Source organism: Piliocolobus tephrosceles, chromosome 14 (genome assembly GCF_002776525.5).
Source record: "Piliocolobus tephrosceles isolate RC106 chromosome 14, ASM277652v3, whole genome shotgun sequence".
Taxonomy (NCBI): Eukaryota; Metazoa; Chordata; class Mammalia; order Primates; family Cercopithecidae; genus Piliocolobus; species Piliocolobus tephrosceles.
Window position 1 is genome coordinate 76802858 of NC_045447.1, and position 24226 is coordinate 76827083.

A 24226-nucleotide genomic window follows, 5' to 3' on the forward strand; every position below is an offset into this window, starting at 1 on the left:
AGGTAGATAACAGTATCTGGGTAGGATTTGATAACACTGCTTTATTTTCATTGCATTTATTTTTCTTCCTATTCTCTATTTACCCATGCAAATGATACTTGTTTTTGATCTACCACAGGGGTATATGGTTTTATTTTTTAAAAGTTGAATTGATCTAAATAGTTCTATAAAAATGCATAAGGAGTGGCCAAACTAGTAAAGGTAGTGTTTACATCAATAAAGTGTGAAAAATGACAAAATTAGGCTGCTTCCATCATTAATGAATGGGTATTCATTGTGATGGAGGTATAGGAAAATCTTGAAGTAGTTTTGGAATAATCACAGAAGATTAGTTCAGTAGAGCTTGCTTCATTCATTCATTCAATCAAATCATTCATTCAACAAATATTTGGGGACTTCTTCTAAGCATTAGCTATTCAAGAAGTTGTTTCAGTATAAAATGTGATATGCAAGAGCATAGGATATAGTGATAGGTGAGCCTGGGTTCAAATGCTGACTATCAGGATTAGGAGTCCTTTGACTGTGAGTCCATCCTTTAATCTCTGTGAGCTTCAGCCTCTTTATCTATAAAATGAGTTTGGACTCTACCTCTCAGTATTATGGTGGAGGCTGGACGAGGTGTTACATGTGAAGTGCCTAGATCTGTCAGGCAGTAGGCACTCAGCAAATGTTCGTTCCTTTCTTTCGTACCTTTAATTCTTGGGAAATTGGTAATTCATATGTGGAATGCATGGTCAATCTTTATCCTCCAGGATATTTTACTAACCGGGACAGTCCATTCTCTGATCAGATTTCACAGTATAAGTAACTTTTGGGTTTTCTGCTGCTTGAATGATTCCCATTGCAGTTGTCCTCTGATTCAAGTTTTTCTTCCCACTGTCCTGCAAATCTTTGAAGGCAAAGACCAGGTTGAGTTTGCTTTGATATATCCAGTACGTAGCATATACCAAGTTCTAGTTAAGAGCTTGGCAAATAAATGACAGAAAGAGAGAGAGGGAGAAAGAAAGGATGACCCTGGTTATATATTCACCTCTGCTTTCCTTTCATCAAACTGCAACTTGCCTGTGATCACACAAATTGACCTTCTTAATTGCCACACAGCACACTTGATAGTGATATCCACAAACCTGAGATTTATTTCAAATGACCGACATTTATAGCTTGCCTCTATTCCCTGTTTTAACTATGGCTAGAACATTAATGTGCCTTTATACAGAGAGGAGTTCATGTGTGCCCAGCATTCTTTTGTGCAGGAGGGGCACAGGGGCAGGGCTATAAGGTGAGTGTATGTGTGTACAACAGTGCTAATCATATCTGCACTTGCTGTGCCAGGTTGCAAAGAATCTGAAATAATGCATGTAAAAAGAGATTTCCTGTATGATTCTTTTTTTTTTTTTTTTTTGAGACGGAGTCTGGCTCTGTCTCCCAGGCTGGAGTGCAGTGGCAGGATCTCAGCTCACTGCAAGCCCGCCACCTCACCCGGCTAGTTTTTTGTATTTTTAGTAGAGACGGGGTTTCACCGTGTTAGCCAGGATGGTCTCGATCTCCTGACCTCGTGATCCGCCCGTCTCGGCCTCCCAAAGTGCTGGGATTACAGGCTTGAGCCACCGCGCCCGGCCTCCTGTATGATTCTTTTATTTTATTCCACTGCACACTTGGAATAGCTCTCACCTCTGAATCTCCATAATGGGACCCTCTTCAGGGCAGATCCCTTTATGATGGAAGCCATCCTTAAATACTTGAGTTATTAAGTCCCTTATAACTTAATGCAGAGCCACCTGATACCAAATCCAATCTGTCCTTGAAGAATAATATTCAACTATTCATCAAATATGTAGTAATCATATGCCAAGTTCAAGAATTACCTACTACTTTTACTTTTCTATAATTCTTCTCTTGTTTAATTACATATGACACACAGGAAACAGGGAAGAAAATGGGACTTACAAGGAAGGTTAGTTGCTGAGTCTGCGTAACAACAAGAATTAAATAGACGACTCTGGGTAGAGACTCTGTTGAATCTATTTAGCAAATTTATTTACTGCACTATGCTTTCGTGTCATGAGAAAGGGAACGCCTATAACTTCCTCTGGAACTCCCCTTAGTTTTCAGCAGAACTCCCCTCTTTACTGCCTGGGCCTTTGATAAAAGTCCATTTTCTTCCTGTTTTTCCTGTCTGCTTTGTAAGAATATGTGCCAGGAGTGATAGGCATAAAGTATGCTCCTTTTCAGACAGGTGACATTTTTCAGCTAATATTTACAAGAGAAAACAGCAATTAGCAAACATGAATCATGTGTCTGAATAGCTCAGAATACCTAGAAGATTAATTGTTATTTGGTCTAATTTTGCCCCAAGTAAAGTTTCTAAGACATGCAAATTTTGAGCTTGATTACTCCATACAAAATAAGGGGTTTAGGAAATGCAATACATTTTTGAAATCCTGAAACATTCTTGCTTATTGTAAGTTACAGAGTCAATCAAAACACTGTTGGAAACAATTCTGTGAAGAGGTTTTTTTCTCAAGCCCAGCTACAAATTAGATTCATTAAGCAGAGGGCCTCAATCTTGGCTAACATTGGAATCACCTGGGAGGCTTTTAAAACACACTAATGCTCAGGCACTACTTTGGATCTGTTAAAATTAAATTATTTTGGAGATGAGGTCAGCATCATTAAAAATTTTCTTTTCCTGGGAGCTTCTCATGTGCAGACAGTATTGGGAACCATTAGTTACACAAATTAACATTTGCACTTGCAAACATCTTTTACCACCTTGCCCTTTAAAGTGTTGTCCTCAGCTTCACCTGGAAGCTAGGTAGAAGTGTAGAATTTCAGGCCTACCCCAGACCTAGAGAATCAGGATCTGCATTTAACAAGGTCACCAGGATTTGCATGCACATTAATGTTTGAGAAGTAGAGTTATAACACAGGTCTGCATTTGGACTGTCACTGGGAAGTAGAGTAATAGTTGATATTTCTTAAACGCAGTAAGTCAGACACTAGGCTAGCCCATCATAGCATCTGATACTCCCAACAACTCTGCAAAGTAGATGTTGCTATCCACATTTTACAGATGGGGAAACTGAGGCTTAAAGAAGTGATGTAACTTGCCCAAGGTCAAAGAATGGTAGCTCATGGAACCACAATTCAAATTCATCTCTGTGTCTTCAATGCATATTTATTTCTGTGCTACCAATGACTGCAGTTATGACTATATATCCACTGGCATGTGTACACGATATCCATGAGTGAGGTTTTTTTTTTTTTTTCTTTTTTTTGCTGTATGTTAAGGAAAAGATGTTTGGTTTACTATTTTACATGCCACATGGTTATTAAATTAAGCTTCAATCTAGCATTGAGCTCCTGAAGGTATTAGACAAAGGAGAAAACTGGAAGGTTTCCACAGCTACAAAATTAAGCAGACAACACAGGCTTTCCATTCATTTGGGGCCCTTAACTAAACTAAAGGGCAAAACACTTGGCAAAAGCATGAAAAATTTACACATGCAAGTCCTTTTGCTAGATTAGAACACTTAACTTGATGCATTTCAAAAATTCTTGAGGGAGCTTTGCATTTTATTGCAACCAGGCATCAATGGTAGTCAGCACCTGTCACATCTTCAGGAAACACAATAAATCATTTGCATTGCCCAAGACAGCTTCCTCTTTAAGCTAAGTTTATATTTTATCCCCCACATTTAACAACAGAAGTGTAAGTTTTTTCAGACTTGCCACATAATGTACTTGAGAAGTAAGGGTGGGATGGGAGGTGCTTTACATAGCCACATTCTTCAGAAAACTCTGAAGTTCCTGATTTAGGACAAAATTCTGCTCTATGCTCCTGATTCATGCTCTGCTCAGTGTAGGAGGACTGCATGGAGACACGTCTTAGCATAGAAATTGTTTCCCCAACCTCATTCTTCTCCTTTGTATATCTCAGCAGTCAGCAGAAGTAGTTTTGGATCTAAAGATAGGCCAAGTGGAGTAACCCAGGCTGAGGTCTGTGCCCCAGAATGACCTCAGACATCACTATGGTCATTGTGGTCCCCCTGGTTTTCATCTACCTCTGGAGTATGAAGAGAGAAGAAAAACATCAATGAAAAAAGAAAGACCAGTCTTTCCTCTAAGACATGACAAGATATAAAAAATATTTCTGGGTTATAAGATGTCCTTAGATTTTGAAATAAAAATGTAAGAAAAAAACAAATATCAGTGTGATATTTGCAAAAGGATATACACATAGGTCAATGGAATAGAAAGTCCAGAAATAGACCCACATAAATATGACTAATTGATTCTGAAGAAGATTCAAAGGCTATTGAATGGGGAAAGGATGGTTTTTTTGACAAATGGGGCTGGAACAACTGAACATCTACATGTAAAACTAAAATGAGCTTAACCTATACATCACACCTTATATAAAAGTTAAAATAGATTATAAACCTTACATATAGAATGTACAACTACAAAATGTGTAGAAGAAAACACAGAAGACAATCCTTTACATCTTGGGTTATGCAAAGAGTTTTTGGATGTGATACCAAGAGCATGATCCATAAAAGAAAAATTGATAAATCACACTTCATCAAAATTAAAATCTTTGCTCTGCAAAAGCACAGTTAAGAAAATGAAAAGACAAGCTACAGACTTCAAAAGAATATTTGAAAATCAATATCTGATAAATAACTTGTGTCTGGAATAAAGAACTCTTAAGGTTGGGGCAGTGGCTCACACCTGTAATCCCAGCACTTTGGGGGGCCAAGGTGGGTGGGCCACTTGAGGTCAGGGGTTCAAGACAGCCTGGCCAACATGGTGAAACCCCAACTCTTCTGAAAATACAAACATTAGCCAAGCATGGTGGTGCATGCCTGTAATTGCAGCCACTCAAGAGGCTGAGGCTGGAGAATCGCTTGAACTTGGGAGACAGAGGCTGTAGTGAACCAGGACACTGAACTCCAGCCTGGGCAACAGAGCAAGACTGCGTCTCAAAAAAAAAAAAAAAAAAAAAAAGAGAGAGAGAGAGAACTTTTAAAACCTTACAATAAGAAAATAAACAACAATTAAACAATTGTTTAATTCCTTAGTATAAAGTGTGAAATGATTTGAATATCACCAAAGAAGATATACAATAAGTACATAAAAACTTAACTAAGGCCAGGTTCAGTGGCATATGCCTGTAATCCCAGCACTTTGGGAGGCTGAGGCAAGAGGATCACTTGAGTCCAGGAGTTTGAGACTGGCCTGGGAAACACAAGGAGATCCCATCTCTACAAAATTAAAAAAAAAAAAAATTAGCCAGGCATGGTGGCATGGCCTGTAGTCCCAGCTACTACAGAGGCTGAGGTGGGAGAATCGCTTGAGCCTGAGAGGTTGAAGCTGCAGTGAGCTACGATTGTACCATTGCATTCCAATCTTGGCAACAGAGTGATACCCTATCTCAATAAAAGAAAAAATATAAAATATGTATACTATCTAAGATTATGTATAAAATAATATATAAATATATGTATACTTAATATCATTAGTCATTAGGAAAATGCAAATTAGAACCACTTCTACACACCTATTAGAATGACTTAAGAAAAGAGCGGGGTGTGGTGGCTCATGCCTGTAATCCCAGCACTTTGGGAGGCCAAGGTGGGTGGATCACTTGAGGTCAGGAGTTCGAGACCAGCCTGGTCAATATGGTGAAACCCCGTCTCTACTAAAAATACAAAAAATTAGCAGGGCATGGTTGTGGGTGCCTGTAATCCCAGCTACTTGGGAGGCTGAGGCAGGAGAATTGCCTGAACCCGGGAGGTGGAGGTTGCAGTGAGGCAAGATCACGGCATTGCACTCCAGCCTGGGTGACAGAGCGAGACTCTGTCTCAAAAAAAAAGAAAAAAAAAAAAAAAAGAAAAAATAGAAAAGAATATCAGTGCTGGCAAGAATGAGGAACAACTAGAACTCTCATACACTTGCTGGTAGGAATGCAATAAATTGTACAGCCACTATGGAAAAGTTTGGCAGTTTCTTATAATAAACCATACACTTACCACATGACCTAGCAATCCCACTTCTAGGTATTTATCCAAGTGAAATGAAAACCTAGGTTCACACAAAAAACCTATATGCAAATATTTATAATAACTTTATTTGTAATCACCCAAAATGGGAAATACCCAAATGTTCCCCAACTGGGGAATTTATAAACAAAATACAGTATACATACAATAGAATGTACTCAACAGCAAAAAGGTATAAATTTTTGATTCACACAATATGAATGAATTTCAAATGCTTTATGTTAAGTGAAAGAAGCCAGATACAAAAGGATATCTAATGAATTATTACATTTATATGACATTCTGGAAAAGTCAAAACTATAAGGACAGAAAATAGATCAGTAGGTGTCTGGACTTAAGACTTGGGAGAAACTTTTTGTTCGTTTGTTTGGCAGGGAATGGAACTGTCCTGGATGTTCACTGTGGTGGTGGTAGTTATATGACTAAGGATTTGTTAAAATTAATAAGATTTTTTAAAAAAGAATAAATGTTTTGGTATGTAAATTTAAACATACATATGTAAGTACATCCATATATACCTCCTTTAAAAATGATATAAAATGTTTTACCCTAATTTTTCACTTCAAACTTTATTTTATAGATAACATAGTAGAGCATCCAAAGAGCATACAAGTAAGGAAAGAATTAATGATTAATGGTTTGTTTGAGTTTTATTCAGAGGTAACTTTCATCACAGTCTTTAGGAGGCACACACTTTTTTCAAGCATTAATCTAGCAGAAGAAAATGGAAATAATTATAATGTCTACCAATAGGGAACTGGTTAAATAAATTACAGCATGTCCAATAAAATACATAAATCTACGTAAAAATGAGGGATGTCTATATTTACTGATTTGGAAACTATAAAGAACATGCATTTATTGAATGCTTACTAAAACTTCTTTTAGTCCTCTTCAGTAATTTCTTCCATGAAAAAATAAAGGGCAGTCTGAGAGTGGTGGCTCACACCTGTGATCTCAGTGCTTTGGGAGGCTAGGGCAGGAGAATTGCTTGAGAAGAGCAGTTTGAGGCCAGCCTGTGTAACATAGCAAGACCCCATCACTAAAAATATTTTAAAAATTAGCCAGACAGGGTGGTACATGCCTGTAGACCTAGCTACTCAGGAGACTGAGGTAGGAGAATCGCTTGATCCCAGGAGTTAGAAGCTGCGGTGAGCTGTGGTTGGGCCACTGTACTCCAGCATGGATGACAGAGCAAGACACTGTCTTTAAAAAGTTTTGTTTTAATTTAAAAAAGGTAAAAATAAAGAGCATATTGGATAGTGCTATGAAGAGTATTTGCAAAGGAGGTTTTACTGGACTGGGGTAGGTGAAGCATTTCTGGGGAACTGGCAAAGTTCTCCTTCTTAACCTAGGTGGTGGTTACAAAAGTAATCACCTTATAGTAATGTTAAGCTTTATAGTCATTTTATGTGGTTTTCTCTGTGATATATTTTACCACAGAAAGCTTTAAATAAATTTTCAAAATATATTTAATTAAGTAAAATGAACATCTGTGAACCTACCACCTACCTTAAGAACTAGCACATTACTAATGATGTATATCTACTGCCTGTACCAGAGGTAAATTGGCATCCTGAATACTGGGCTTATCAATCTCTTCTTTACTTTTGTGTTTTTTGAGACGGAGTCTCACTTTGTCGCCCAGGCTGGAACGCAGTGGCGCAATCTTGGCTCACCGCCACCTCCGACTCCCTGATTCAAGGGATTCTCCTGCCTCAGCCTCCCAAGTAGCTGGGATTACAGGCATGTGCCACCACGCCCAGCTAATTGTTGTATTTTTTGTAGAGATGAGGTTTTACCATGCGGGCCAGGATAGTCTTGGTCTCCTGACCTCGTGATCTGCCTGCCTCAGCTTCCCAAAGTGCTGGGATTACAGGCGTGAGCCACCGCACCCGGCCTCTTCTTTACTTTTTAAGCTTTGTCTTCTATATATAAGGTATGCTTAAGCAATATATTTATTTATGAAAAGGATATTGTGCTATATGTTATCTTCTGGGCTTAATTTTTATTTATTTAGTTTTTTACTCAACATTATGCTCTAAGATTCATAGATGTAATCACATGTTTTTGTAATTTATCTACATGCTGTATAATAAATTTAGTCATATTTTTTGTAATTAATTTTTTGTAATTAATTTATTCACATGCTATGTATTATATATATAATATATATATTCTATAAATATACCATGATTTCTATATCCATTCTCCAGTTGAAGTTCTTCTAGACCTACTCCTAGAATCGAATTCTCCAGGGCATTTTGGTTGTTTTTATTTATTTGTAATGTCTGAGAATACCACCATAAGTGTTTTTTTTGTTTGTTTTTTTAACGGAATCTCATTCTGTCACCCAGGCTGGAGTACAGTGGTGTGATCTTAGCTCACTGCAACCTCTGCCTCCCGGGTTCAAGTGATTTTTCTGCTTCAGCTGAGTAGCTTGGATTACAGGTAGCTGCCACCATGCCCGGCTAATTTTTTTGAATTTTTAGTAGAGAGGGGTTTCACCATGTTGGCCAGGCTGGTCTCAAACTCCTGATCTGAGGTGATCCACCTGCCTTGGCTTCCCAAACTGCTGGGATTATAGGCGTGAGTCACTGTGCCTGGCCAAGTGTTATTTTTAAAATTTAAAAATAGAAAAGAAATGTGCACCGATAGGGTACTAAGCATCATACCGATTCAATTCATGTATCTTCTTTTCTTTTCAATGAAGCTTGCAGGTCTGGGGCTGTACAAGGAGCAAGGAAGAAAATGTAATCCTCTGTCTGTCTGGCCAGCCTGATAGCTGTAGCTCCCTCTCAGGCACTGGGTGTTGCAGTCTGATTACTCTCATATTTTTATATGAGAAATTTCTTGTATTTTTAAAATTATATTTTATTATACAAATAATACCTAATACATGCTTCTTGTAAAAAAAAAAACCCTGAATATACATAATAGATAAAATCCAGATCTCCTCCCCAGAAGTAAACACTAATTATTTCTCAGATTCTTTAGTTTTTTTGTTGTTTTCTTTTTCAGGTACCCTCCTCTGCAATCAAAACTCTTTAATTAAAGAGACATGAAATGACAAGATTTTTAAAAAAATACCGTGAGGAGAAGGCATTCTAATTTAGGTAGGTATTTAATATTTGTTTGAACTGATGTTATCTGCACAGTGGAAAGCAGAGAAGAATTCCACATTTGTGAAGAAAGTGAGAAAGTGCTACATTTTTACTTTCCTTTCAGTTAATTCAGCAACACAATTCATTACACATATTTTTGATTCTGTGAATGTCCAGAATAAACATTCAATACATATCCATGTTCAGACTTCAGTGCAAAAACCGATTCCAAAGTTGGAAGATTTATGGATTGTCTGCCATTTTTGATTACCATCATCATGGTAGCACAGTAGAGTAGAAAGGAGATTAGCTTTGTGGAAATCTTGCCTGTGTCACCTAATAACTATATAATCTTGGGGAAATTAAGTACCTTTTCTGAGTTCTAGTTCCCTCACCTGCAAAATGATCGTTGTGAAGAATAAATGAACTATACCATATGTAAATTTTCTAGCACGGTATCTGGCATTTAGTGAATTCTCAATAAATGTAAATGCTCTTCCTTTTGCCCATTAGTATACCTAACTGGGAGCTAGCACCTATCTTCATTGTGTTGTGCTGATTATCTTAGAAGAAAAGATCCTTCCTCTGTAGAAAGAGCCAATGAGGACTAAAACATATTGCTCCTTGTCACCCTAGCTCACTCCTTTCCTAGGAGAGAAGGCAAAAAACAAAGACAGAAAACCCAGGATCTCAATGTTTTTAAGGACAAACCCACAGAGGTTACACGTTCCCCAAGTTTTTTCCTGAAGCCCCCAGTCCTGCCACAGGATGGGGAACTGCAGTGTCTTTTGGCCCTCATTTCCCATATCACTCTACAGAAACTTGAAGCTGTTTTGTAGCATGGAAGTATTTGCCCCATTTCCTTGTCTCTAAAATTCCTGCCAGGCAGGGTTCCTTGCAAAGAAAACATGAAAAGTTCCTTTAGCTGGCCCTGCAGGCAGGAGCAGAGTAGAAGTAAGCAGAATATCTCAGGGTCTTCCTTTGAGGAGGACCCCAAGTGCATGTCTCTTGTACCAGACCAGGCTGGGCAGCTCAAGGGAGTGAGAGGAATGTGACTGAGTAAAGAGTGATCTGGAACCAGTCAGTAGGGAGGAGAAAGCTCTTCGAAAGGTTATCAAGTGCCAAGGGAGCCATTATTTCTCAATCATGAGCAGAAAGATGATTTCCCATGGGGCTGGGGCTACTATCTTGAGAACTTAATCTTCTGTCCCCACCTCTGTCTCACTCTCTTACCTCTTGGTGTTCATCCAAAATAGTACACTCATGGTCCTAACTACACCCTCGAATGGTCTGAACTACCTTCCCCAGGAGAACAACCAACTGTGAAACTGCTTTTCTTCCTGCTCACCCTCATCCTCCAATAGAAGTCCTTTCTTCAAGTTCAAAGGGATAGACTTAAGGTTCATTGTTCATTTGGGTTTTAGGAAGACTCAGTAAACCACATTAAGGTATGAATGACCAGTGGCTGCTACTGTTGCTTTTCAAAAGAGAAACTCACAAAAACAACTAATAATATGCAGAATGTCTTCAGGACATTATCTTTAGAGTAACGGTGTCCCCTGGCCATTGTCTTCTTACTCTCCCTGCCAGAAAGGAAGGGGACAGCCGCTTGGCATCTCACCTTTAAGGGAACTCAACCCCTGCCCTCTTGTATCAGTTTAGATTTACACAGTCTGAATGATCCTGTCTTCTTGTCATTACCCTCACTGGATAGTGGGGACATATGGAGCAATATTCTCAGTCCTTGTTTCTGTCAGATAGGGACATTGGCATATATAAACCACTTTGGGGACTCTTCTTTTTGTGGTGCTTGGAATAGCCCAGAAATTATATTTCCTCTCAAAGAAAGCCCTCAGCTTGAGGACCACATTCTTATTTTTGGCTTTGGCTAGGGGCCACCACCTGCTCTTCTTTCTTAAGCCTCTCCCTTTGTCCTTTCTTACCTGTTGTCTGGTGAAGCTGCAGTTCCAGGCTCAACATTAGCAGGAGGAAGATCATGTTCTGTATTTGATCTGAAATAGACAATTGAAAGTCTCAGGGCCTTATGAAACTTTGCTGGGTCTTTGGTGCTTTGTTCACTGTTGAAAACAAGGAAACAAATTGTTTGGGGAAGGTGACAGACCGTCGTAGAGTGGAGCTGAGAGGAGAAGTTATAGGTTGATTTCCTGGAGAAGAGAAGATATAAATTAAGAGTAAGTAAGACATTCTTTATAAATCCAAATGAGAAGTTCTTCTTTCTTTTTTAATGGCCTTTTCTGAGTATGAACCAGTCCTTGTGAACCACACATATTGGCAGTTACCTGCACGTCTCATGAAGTTTTCCAAAGCTTTTTTCAATAGCTGACCCTTGAACCCCAAATTTGTTTGTCAAATGAATAATTGGACACCATCTTCTTTACCTGGACTGGATGTCTGGGAGTCTGACAGTTGAAAATAAGGCTCCATAGAACAGAGCTACATTCTCAAGAAATACTTGCTAGTTGACTGAGCAAAGTAGTCAAGTGCTTTTGAGTGCTGGAATTGAGCTTGCCCATCACTTGAACTACCTCTTACTAAGAGGTTTAGACAGGGAGAGTAGGGAACTGGCTCTGATGAGGGTGGGGGCTGTGGATGCCCCACCTTCGTCCTGCTCTTCCTCCCATGCTTTCTCCTTTGCTCTGAAGCTTTCTTTATCCATGGACTTCTTATGGTTGAGGAAAGGGACAGAGCACACAGCTAATCTGATAATGATTTTGAGACCAAGGAGGCTTTCCACCTTTTATCAGCCATGGAATCATTTCTTCAAGGGAAATCTGTTGGAGCCATACATCTAAATCAGGTAACGGCAGAGCTGCTCTGAGTGTGATGAAAAGCAGTGGAGGGTTTGGATCAGGAGAATGATAGAACCTCATTTACATCATTAAAAGACAACTCAGCTTTGGTGTAGGCAATAGACTATTGCTGGGAGGGAGAGGTTACTGGCAAGATTCCAAGCAGTGAGATCAGTTAGGAACGTGTTTGCAGAAATGCTGATAGCTTAGAGTAGAGGGGCTAGTGGAGGTGAGAAGTGGTCTGTTGGTGAGTTTATATATTTTTTCTTTGTTTTAAAATTTTATTTTAAAAATTTCAACAGCTTTATTAAAGTATAACTGATATGAAAGAGGGTTATATATGTATATGTGTGTATATATATTTAAAACACAGACTTTTTAAAAATGCACGACTCAGTGGTTTTTAGTATGTTCACAGAGTTGTGCAACGAACACTATTATCCAATTTTGGAACATTTTCATTACCCTAAAAAGGAACCCCTTACCCATTAGCAGAAACTTCCTGTTTCCCCTTCCCTTTCCGTGTGGCCCTTGGCAACCGCTAATCTAGTTTCTGTCTCTATCAGTTGCTTGTTCTGGATACTTCATAAAAACAGAATCATACAATATGTGGACTTTTGTGGCTGGCTTTTTTTCACTGAGCATAATGTTGTCAAGGCTCATCTGTGTTGTAGCACATATCAGTACTGCATTCCTTTTTGTGACTAAATAATATTCCATTGTATGATATACCACATTTTGCTTACCCATTCATCAGTTGATGGTCATTTGGATTGTTTCTGCTTGTTGGTTATTATTAATAATGTTGCTGTGAAAACTCATATATAGTCATTTTCTATGTATACTTTTAATTATCTTGGGTACATATATAGGAGTAGAATTGCTGAATTAAATGGTAACTCTATATTTAACTTTTTGAAGAATTGCCGAACTATTTGTCAAATATATGATTTGGAAATATTTTCTCCCATTCTGCACATTGTCTTTTCAGTTTCTTGATAGAATCCTGTGAAGCATAAATGTTTTAATTTTGATTTTATTTAATTTTAAAACACAAATTGATTTTAAGTAAAAGAAATCCAATTTATCTACTTTTTTCTTTTATTGTTGTGCTTTAGATGTCACATCTAAGAAACCATGGCCTAGTCAAAGTCACAAGATTTACATCTGTATTTTCTGCTAAGATAAACATAAATGGAGCAACTGTACAACTGGATGTCCACATGCAAAAGAACAAATTTGGAGCCTTACCATAAACAAAAGTTAAACAAAATGGATCAAAAACCTAAATATAAGAACTTTAGTTCCAAATTTGTTCTATTGATCATGGGCATGCAGTTGTGCCTGTACAATTTGTTGATTAAATTATTCTTTCCTTATTGAACTGTCTTGGCACCCTTGCAAAACATTAATTGATCATATATATAAGGACATAGTTCTGGACTCTTGATTCTATTTTATTGAACTATATGTCTATCCTATGTCAGTACCACACAGTGTTGATTACTGTAGTTTTGTAGTAAGTTTTGAAATTGGAAAGTGTGAGTCTTCCAACTTTGTTCGTCTTTTTCAAGATTTTTTTTAGGGGGCTATTCTGGCTTCCTTACATTTTCAAATGAATTTTAGGGTCAACTTGCTCATTTCTCAGACAAAGGAAGCTGGAATTTTGGTAGGGATTGCATTGAATCCATAGATCAATTTGGGGGAATACAGCCAGCTACATAATATTTAGTCTTCCAATTCATGAATACAGTATATCTTTCCTTTATTTAGGCTTTCTATAGTTTGAAAAAAGACCTGAAGGAACTGCTGACAGGCTGGATATATAGTTTGAAAAAAATAGAGAAATTGGGAAAATTCCTAAGTTTGGGGCTTGAATCACTAGGGCAATGGAGATGCTATTTATTAAAATGAAGAAGCCTGAGGGAGAAGCAAATTATGGAAGGGGAAAAAGAGTTGTTTGGTGTAGATTTGGTTTGAAATGCCTATTAGATATACAAGTGGAGGTGTTTAGTAGGCAGTTGGGGTAGAGATGTAAATTTAGGAGTCATCAATGCAGAAATGTTAAAGATTTAAAGTCATGGATATCTGCATTACATCACATACAGAAAGATAGGAAAGGGAGTGCCCAAGGACTGAGACATGGGATATTCCAACATTTATAGATCTTTGTGAGGAGAGGTCACCAGCAGAGAAGACTGAGAGGAAGGATACAAAGGCAAATGGCAGTGTGTATTATCCATGCATTTTATTTTCTGTATTCTGATGCTTTGACACTTGGGGCCTTGCTGACCCTGAAGGGACTGCCCCTGCCAGGGTTAGCCAATTCTAACCTCTAAGAGAGAGTAAACCACTTGCTCAGGAGCACACCTTTCAAATGCAAACCAACCCATTCCAGAGCCCATACCGACAACTGCCTCATTTATTGGAGGCTTTCACATTCCCAACACTATGCACCTGCCCTAATCACCGGAGGGCCAAGTACCAGAAGACTAGGGAGAGCCCCTATGCCCCAGAGACTGCTGAAATTATTCATATTAGCTAATCCTAACTCCACTCACCCTGCCTCACACATTTCTTCCTGTTGAAACCACAATAAAGATCTTGCCCACCCCCTACCCGCCTCCCGGCTGACCCTGGTGCTTCCCCATGTGGCCCCTTGTGGCATGGTGTGCTCCCTTCTCTTGGGATCTGTGAGTACAACATACATTTTTCAATGGCAGTCATTTCCTGATATGTTGACCTCACCATACCTAAATAATAATAAAACCTATATTTTAAAACACAGGGCTACAAAGGAGTGATCAGTAGAGCCAAATACTCTTGAGAGTTGCATTTAGCAGTATGGAGGTCATGGATGATCCTAACAATCACAATATCAGCGAGTTTTGTACAGATGAAAGCTTGAATAGGTTCAAAAGAGAATGGGTAAAGATGTGGTGACAAATATAGGCAACTCTCTCAAGAAGAGTGCTATAGAAAGGAGAAGAGAAATAGGTCAGTAGCTAGAGGGAAATGTAAGGTCCTCAGTGAGCTGTATTCTTGCTTTTGTTTTAGAAAGGGAGATCTTAGTGCTTTCCACAGGGAAATGCTCATGTCATCCCTTAGCTTGACCTGAAGATACCTTTCCTTATCAAAATGCAAATATATCCAAGAAAGGTATCATCTTAAGCTGCACGAACAGGCCTGGCACTTGCCAGCATTCTTATTTTTAGAGCATGAAAGGACAGCAGGTAACAGGTCTAGCAACAGAAAAGACTCCTGGATCACCCACCACTGGCTTTAACTTCCCCTTCTTCCTTGCCCTTCCACAGGGACTTTCCTGGCACACTCTCCTTGAGCAAACTGAGGAACAGACACTGTTATAAAGATACTTTCCAACAAGTAGCTTCCTTTCCTACTAATCCTCCTCTAGGAAAAATATGGTTTATGAAATGGGTAAGAGCTCAGGCTCTAAAATCAGACACGTCTGGGTTTAATCCTGGTTTTACAAATTGTAAGCCTCTAACACCTTGGACAAATTTTGAAAAATCTTTGTGCCTTGTTTTCCTATTATGCTAATAGTAACAACACCCACCTTGAGCTAGAATCTTGGGGGTCATCTTAGACCTCCGCATATCTCATCTTACAAATATGGTCCATCCCCTACTCCTGCTAATTCTCCCTCCTGGATACTTTTTGCATGATGGCTCTCCTTTCTTCCACCCCACTGCCATCATCTTAATTCAGCTTCTTATCATTTCTTCTCATACCATAGCAGAGCCTTCTTACTGCTATTTTTACCTTTAGTCTTGCCTTCCTCTGCTGCATCCTCCACTTATTGAGGTGAAGGACAAGAACCTTGGAGTCATCTTGAGTCCTTTCTTTTCTCATTCTACATCTGATTCATTAACAAACCCTATTGGCCCTTCCTTCAAATATATCCAGAATCTGACCATTTCTCACCAGCTCCACTGCTTCCATATCAGTCAGAGTCATTGTCATCTCTCATGGTGATTTCTGCAGTAGTCTGACAACTGGATTCTGATTCCAATTTTGCCTTCCTGCAGTTGATTCTGCAGCCAGAGTGGTTTTTAAAAAATAAAAGTCAAACCATAACTGCTTAAAACCTTCTGATGGCTCAACATTTCACTCAGTGTAAAACCCAGTTTTTTCAACAGCCAAGACAAGAGGGCCCTCTGTCTTGGACCCCATGCTTTAGAGGACCCCACTGTGCCCATCCTTCTTCCTGAGGGTAAGGTGTTTGCAAGGCTGAGAGGTGTTATCTGGAGACTTTGACCTACCAACCGCCATCCATTGCAGTCTGTCCTTGAAACACTGGAATTCCCAGTCTGAATGGCCTTAAGCCTGCTTCCAGGCCTGTGTGGCCTCTTCCACAGGTCCAATCCCTAAGGGAGGACCTTGCTGCCAGTGTACATGTGTCTCTACCTGGACACTTTCATTGTTCTTTCTCCTGAGACTGTCTTATATAAAATTGCAAGAGCACTCCAACCCTACCCCAGCATTCCCAACAATCCTCAGTCATCTTTTCTTCCCCAAAGCAGTCATTACCATCTAATATACCATATAGGCTTCTCTCTGTTGCCCAGGCTGGAGTCAGTGGCACAATCATAGCTCACAGTGATGGCAGCACCTGCCCATTTAGAGTAGCTGCAGCAGGGGAGGTGTGGCCAGGGGAGCCAAGAACAGGTGGGAGTCCCACCCCCTAATGAGTTGGCAGGGTGGGAGCCCCATGCTCCCAGGCACCGCTGCAGCTGCCCAGCTCTGGCTCTGGACCCAGGTATCTCTGTATTCTCAGGGGCCCAGGAAGTCCCCTGCTCCCACAAGCTTGAAGGTGGCTGCTCCCGCTCCCTGGCCTCTCCCCAATCCTGGCGACTGCTACTGGGTGAAGCAAAGTTGTAGACAAGCCTAGGTGCTGTCACAACACGGCCAGGCATGTGGGTGCTCAGGGTGGTGCTGACACACTAGCCCCCTGCTGCCTCGACCTCTTCTGGACGTTAAGTGCTGACAAGCACAGGAGGGATGCTGAGCAGGGGCTGAGGGTGGCTCAGGGCAGGCCTGCAGGCACCCCTTGGCACGAACAGCCTGAGCGTCATGGGCAATATGTTGATGGCAAGAGGCAGACAGTTTCCTTGGCAGAAAGGGGTTAGGTCCCTGGTGAAACCCAACCTTCGAGCCAGGGATGGCCCAAAGCCTGGGGGCCAGGTTGCCAAATGTGGGTGGAGTCCACAGCCTGTGGTAAGAACTTACAGTGCTTTTTCTGGGCCCTTCCATGGCTGCCCATGGGCCAATTAGCACATGCTTCCTCCCTTCTGAGCCTGTAAAAACCCTGGACTCGGCCAGGCGCAGTGGTTCATGGTATAATCCCAGCACTTTGGGAAGCTGAGGCCAGCGAATCACGAAGTCAGGAGTTTGAGACTAGGCCTGGCCAACATGGCAAAACCCCGTCTCTACTAAAAACACAAAAAACTAGCTGAGTGTGGTGGTGGGTGCCTGTAATCCCAGCTACTTGGGAGGCTGAGGCACGAGAATCGCTTGAATCCAGGAGGCAGTGGTTGCAGTGAGCTGAGATCGCACCACTGCACTTCAGCCCTGGTAACAGAGTGAGACTCCATCTCAAAAAAACAAAACAAACAAAAAAACCTGGACTCAGCCAGACTTGAACAGACACTGGGACTACCAGCTGTGGGAAGGAGCTGCTTACTTCAGGTCTCCTCTTTCTCTCTCTCTCTCTCTCCCTCTCTCTCTCTCTCTCCCTCCCTCCCCCTCTGATGGAGTCTTGCTATCTCACCCAGGCTGGAGTGCAGTGGTGTGATCACAGCTAACTGCAACCTCGCCTCCTGGGTTCAAGTGATTCTCCTGCCTCAGTCTCCTGAGTAACTGGGACAACAGGCATGCACAACTGCGCCTGGCTAATTTTTCATATTTTTAGTAGAGACAGGGTTTCACTGTCTTGGCCAAGCTGGTCTCAAACTCCTGACCTTGTGATCTACCCGCCTCGGCCTCTCAAAGTGCTGGGATTACAGGTGTGAGTCACCTTACCTGGCTCGGGTCTCCTCAACTCTCTGGGATGACCTGCCTGTGGTAAGGAGCTATCCATTGTGGGTCTCCTCTCTGCTGAGAGCTGAACACTCGTTGGGACCACCTGCCACTTTGGGTCTCCTGAAAGCTCCTGAAAGTTGTTCTGTCACTCAATGAAGCTCCTCTCTGCCTTGCTCACCCTCCAGTTGTCCACATACCTCATTTTTTCTGGACAAGGGACAAGAACTCAGGACCTGCCGAATGGTGGACTGAAAGAGCTGTAACACCAACACTTTTTTAGCTGAATGAGCATTGTGCTGACTTTTCTCCAGGAAACAAAATGAACATGTTCAAACAACCATGCCACCTCTTTAGTCTCCCCTTTTAAAATTCACTTGTGTTTTGTAAATACATTTCTTGATGTCTATTCCTATGTGGCTGTCCATTTTCATCTTAATAGTATTGGGCAGAGTTAGAAACTAGAAATCAACAAGTTCTCAAATATCTGGGTCTCTTGACCAAACCATAGGTAGTGAACAGAAATGCTTGTGGGAACTTGGACAAGGTATGTAAAAAATACTTTGCAAGTGGTAAACATTCTTCACATTCATTGTCGTTATCACTTATAAGGGTGGTAATCTTTGGTCTAAAAATCCCATGAATTCCTATATGACCACTCCTCTCACTAACTTCAATAAGATCTCACCTGGTAAAAATCTACCCATTTTTTAAGACTCACTCAGGGCCACTTCCTTCAAAAATCCTCCCCTGAGCTTCCCAAGCAAATGTCTGCAGAACTATTGTGCCTCTCAGGATATTTCTTGTTTGCTTTGTATTTATCAGTTCATACTCAATTTTGATCTTATTTTGTCTTTTTTTTTCTTTAGAGACTAGGTCTCACTCATTGCCCAGCCTGGAGTGTAGTGGCTATTTACAGGTGTGATCATAGAGCACTGCAGCCTCAAATTCCTGGCCTCAAGCAAACTCTGGCTTCAAGTGATCCTCCTGCCCCAGCTTCCCAAGTAGCTGGGACTATAGTTGTGGGCTACCTTGCCCAGCTTATTCTGCTTATTTCTACATAAAAGTATCAATTTACACAATTGCGTTAGGAAGTTGTATCTTTCCAGAGAAATCAAGGAAACATCTGTAAATTCTGGGGATAAGTTCGTAAACAGAAAAATGAGGAAATTTTTTTCAAGCAAAATTTGCAAGAGGGTCAAAAATGATGGTAGGTTCTAGCAGTTTCACTTCTTGGTTGCTATAGGCCTAGTTTCTTGCTGTTTCTACTGTCTGTGGAGATCTATTCCAAATTGATAGATGAAATACAAATAATTGTGGTGCTGAAGCTTTAATTATCTCTTTCTTTTATTCAGAACATTTACTTGGTATTTACTATGTGCCAAGCTCTAGTATACAAAGGTGAATAAGACACAGTCAGTGCTTTTATGGAATTCTCTGGTCTGTGCAATAAATGAGGCATAGACATTCTATGAAAATATCTCAAGAATCCTAGCAAATCATTCCTTTGTGTAGTAATAACCAGCCTAAAGGATCATGTTTGTAAAATACTTCATTATTTGCTAAATACTGACAGTCTTATCCCATTTGCCTCTTCCCTCTCCCAGTGTCTAGTAGAGCCCTGGCTATCCATAAAGACCTAGATAAATACATACCCAATTGATCTGAAATACCTGAACTAACCACTGTTTTGAAGCCAAGTGTCTAAGACAGTAATTGTAATTAGCAATGTCTGAACATAATCTGAATTTGAATGCCTTTGGGCAAGTTATGCAGAGTTTGCCCCAGGTCCTACCATTCTCCATTGTATTAGACCTAGCTGGATTCACTTATTTTTGTTGCCTGCCAAACCCAATGGGTATTTGGATTTTGGGGGGATCTTAGAGCCAGTACTCTGCTTTCATAGGTATGTAAGTAATTATTTGATCTCTAAACCATTTGTGTCATGGATAGACTACCAGTAGCCTTAAGATGCTATTCTACTGAATTTAATGGAGCACTTCAGTTCAAATTAAATCTCAATTTTTTAAGCAATAAACAACGAGTTCCCACTTTTTATAAGCCTTTATATTAGAAAGTTGTGAGAATTCATAGAAGAATTCATCATTGGAGAATTCCTAGAGGGTTTCCTCTAAGAAAGGGCCCTTGCCCTTAAAGACATTGTACAATAATTGGAAGGTTAAAACTCTCATACATGAAAAATAGTAAATCTGATATAAAACAAGTGATAAAATTGCAAAAGCCCTAGAAGTTGACTAGAGGAAGGGAGACTTCCCAGAGGGGTAGGATTTGAACTGGGCCTTTGAAGCACTGGTAGGATTTGGGGTTGAAGATATTCTAAAGGGCACTGCATAGCTGACTCAGAAGCAGTCTCAGAGGTGCAAATGCACAGGCATGTTGAGGGGACAATGAACAGAGTAATTTGGCTGGACACTTAGGTTGAGAATGTCAAGGGCTTAATGCCAGGCAGAGCTGCCAATGGGTAGATGGTGGCAGTCACTCAAAAAACAGAGTGACAATACCAAAGGAGTATCTGAAAAAGATTAAATCTAATTTTTTTTTCAGTATAGAATTGAGGGTGGATGGAATTGGCAGACAGCCACTCAATTAGGGAGTCACTGTATTCATCTAGATGTTTGGTAACAAGGCCCTAACTTCAGGTCAGAAAAAGGAAGCAAGGAAGAGAAAGAAGAAATATATAAGACAATTGCAAAACAATTCACTACTGATCAGCCATGCACAGGAGACAAAGAGAAAAGCAACAAGATTGACTGTGGTTTTAAGGCCAGACCAGCAAGACAATATTGGAGCCATGGGGGAGCAAGGGGTGGCAGGGAGAAATAGAAGATCGGGAGCTGATTTTAGAGGGAAGACAGTAAGTTTAGTTTTAGTCTGGGCAAGGCATAAGTGTTCCAAAAAATTACAGGTCCAGAGTTTGGGACAAAATTTAAGGCTAAAGATAAGGAAGTTATTTCTATTATGGAAATGTTAGTTGATATTGAGGAATGAATGAACCATCTGATGGAGAGAATATAAAAAGAAAGAAAGATTATAAAGAAAAGATCTGAACTCAGGAATGTCCCAAAATTTGGAGAGCATGAACAGAGGACCAGTGAAGAAGGCAGAGACAAGGTGATCAGAAGGGTATCAGAAGCTACCCCAGAGCAGTACTTCTGAGGCAATGCAGGAAAGTCCCTCAAAGCAGGGACAGTTCATCATAGGGAGCTGTGAAGACTAAGAACTGGAAGTCAGCCCACAGGTGTGTTAGAAACAGCTGGAAGGCATCAGAGGTACTGGGGCTAGATAACCTTTCAGATGCCTTTGTCTATCCTGGACTTCTGTGGATTGATTTGAAGGTTATCAAGCCCAGCTACAGTGGAGCAGGGTGTGGCATGAGAAAGTGATATTGCAGTTGCCCCTTTGCAGAGTAACCCAAGTATGCAACAATTAAGACATATGACACATTTGGACATTAGTATGTGGAATTAAAATGACACACAACAATCTATTGGTTGCTGTCCAATGTATTGTAAAGCAAATATACTCTGAAGCATGACCCATAATACTATCTCTACCATCTCCTTTTTCAAATCAACCTCAAACTTCCCCCTTTCCATTACACAAACATTTCATTTCTAGTGATTCTCCTGACATTTCATCAAATAAATCCATTCAACGATTCGGCAAGCACCCAATAAGCACCTATGTGTATTGCCAGGCACTGCACTAGCAACTTGGGACTCAGAGAACCTTAAAGGTGTGCTTCTTGCCTGTGAGGAGCTCTAGTTCAATGGAAAAGCTCACAAACGGGAGAAATCTGGGGAGAAGATACCCTGAAGCAGCAGACAACAAAGAGCCTGCTGATGGGGAGAGCTCAAGTAACGAAGGCACATAGATCAGGTTCCAGTGGCAAGAGCAGCAGGAGCAGGATTGTTCATCCACTCACAGAATCTTAGGCTTGGAAAGGAGCTTGGAGGACATCCAGGCCAACTCCGTATTTGACTCTGATACAACTGTCTCATTACTGCTCACACTGAATATTTTTACTCTGCATTTTGTCAGTTTAGGTCTCTCACTCCCTGCCCCTCAGAGTCATAGTATTTTAGGGTTAGAAGTCCTGATTAGTCGGTAATCTCACTCAAGCTTAGCCTCTCCACCTCCATCCCCTCCACATGAACCCATTGTCATTGTTCTGCTACTCAGTGCACCCAGGTGCTGAGCAATCAGTAGCAATTATTGCAGTTCTCTTTAATTTTTCTACCTTTTCTCTGATTATTTTATATGGAAAAAATAGGCGTTTCCATAGTCCCCAAATCATGCTTTTGTTCAATAATGATTACCTCTATAAGTTATTAAGATAATAGTTTTGGGTTTTTTTGTTTTTGTTCCCCCGCCCCCACCCCCGCACCAACAGCTGACTCTTAGGCATAGCTTGTAAACAAAGACCAGCCTGGAGTGATCACTGTCTGCTAAATGGATAATCACAAACAGATGTCAGTCATAGGAAAACAGATTTTTAAGTTCTTCACCATTAAGCCTCTGAAAACTCTAAGCTGAGAGACAGTCTTAAGAATAGTTAAATTATTTTACAGTGCACCTATTTGATGCAGAAAATATCTCACCTTATAAAAGTGAGCAACAAGAATAATATGCATAGGGACAAGTGAGAGAAATCTGGGGGCAGGAGGACATTAGCTTATTTGTGCCCCTCAGCACAATTTCTGAGGCAGAATGTCTCTTGCCTCAAATGGTGTGGAGAGAAGGTAGGCCACCCTTTCCTCACCCTGGCAGCCTCATCATGGTCCACAACATAAACATATGAGAGTATCTCAACCCACTCGTTACTCACATGAGGACTTGTCGCAGCTCCACAGGTAAAGATGTAAAAGAAAACAACAAAAAACAGTTGCTGTTTGCGTTAGATTTCCTTGTAGTAGCCACCAAAATGAACAGCCAAAAGGAAAACGAAACCATCAACATGCAGTAGCTCCCAACCCAGGATTCTTTCTAGCTGGGACATATGAGGATGGGTGACAAAAAAGCACTCAGAATTTGGCGTTAAGATATATTCACTGAGAGAAGAAAAATTGTTCATTCAGTTTAAAGTTTACCATAACATGAGAGTGAGTCAAACCAGAACTAGTTCTGAGGAACTGACGAAAGCCTGGCTTATTTGGAAAGTTTTGGTTTTGCTTTTAGCAGTTTGTCTTGAATGGGATTGCATTTCTGATTTGGCTCTCGGCTTAGCTATGGTTGGTGTTTAGCAATACTAGTGATTTTTGTATGTTCATGTGGGATCTTGAAATTTTGCTGAAGTTTATCAGCTGAAGGAGCTTTTGGGCTGAGACTATAGGATTTTCTAGATATAAAATTATGTCATCTGCAAACATGGGTAGTTTGACCTCTTCTCTTCCTTCTTGGATGCCTTTTCTTTCTTTCTCTCGCCTGATTGCTCTGGCCAGGACTTCCAATAGTATGTTGAATAGGAGTGGTAGAGAGGGCAGCTTTGTCTTGTACCGGTTTTCAAGGGGCATGCTTCCAGCTTTTGCCCCTTCAGTGAGATGTTGGCCGTGGGTTCATCATAGATGGCTCTTACTATTTTGAGGTATGTTCCTTCAATACATAGTTTTTTGGGAGTTTTTTTTTTTTTTTTAACATCCCTTGAGAGTTTTTAGCACCTTTTAATTCCCTCTCTTTCCCCTGTTCCTAAATGTGCTCCAGCTTACCAGTGTCCCTGGAGCACATTTAGGAATAGGGGAAAGGGACAGAATGAAGAATATCAGCATGCCTTAGTGCTGTGCCAGGAAATTTACTCATTTCCTAGGGCTTCTGTAACACATGACCTCAAGTCCTTGGCACTCCCTGACTTACAGTTGCATCACTCCAATCTCTGCCTCCATATTCAAATAACATTCTTTTCTGTGTGTATCTCTATATTCCTCTCCTCTTATGAGGATACCATCTGTTGGATTAGTGCCCACCCTAATGCAGTATGACCTCATTTAGACTACATCTGCATAGACCCTATTTCCAAATAAAGTCACATTCTGAGGTCCTCAGTAAACACGAATTTGGGGGGAACATTATTCAACCAACCTCACTTCATTTCATAGTGCCTCATTTCATTCTCAGTGCAATATGTGGTTTAGAGTTAGACCCATTTTACACATGAGAAAACAGGACCAAGATCAAGCAAAGTTGCCTTAGT

The 24226-nt window shown here is 40.5% G+C and overlaps 1 protein-coding gene across 5 annotated transcripts in view; it reads right to left on the reverse strand.

Moving 5' to 3' along the window:
- PDCD1LG2 (programmed cell death 1 ligand 2) overlaps positions 1–23157 on the reverse strand; it is a 60270-nt gene extending 37113 nt beyond the window's left edge. For 3 of the 5 annotated variants that reach the window (XM_023213171.1, XM_023213168.1, XM_023213167.1), the window contains exons 1-3: positions 22868–23157; positions 11113–11181; positions 767–889 (exon numbers count right to left, since the gene is read on the reverse strand). In XM_023213171.1, coding sequence (XP_023068939.1) covers positions 767–889; positions 11113–11167 — 178 coding nt within the window. In that variant the 5' untranslated portion in view covers positions 11168–11181; positions 22868–23157. The remainder of the gene's footprint in view (positions 1–766; positions 890–11112; positions 11182–22867) is intronic. The other 2 variants (XM_023213170.1, XM_023213169.1) reach the window with 1 other exon arrangement.
- Between the last annotated feature and the right edge of the window lie 1069 nt (positions 23158–24226).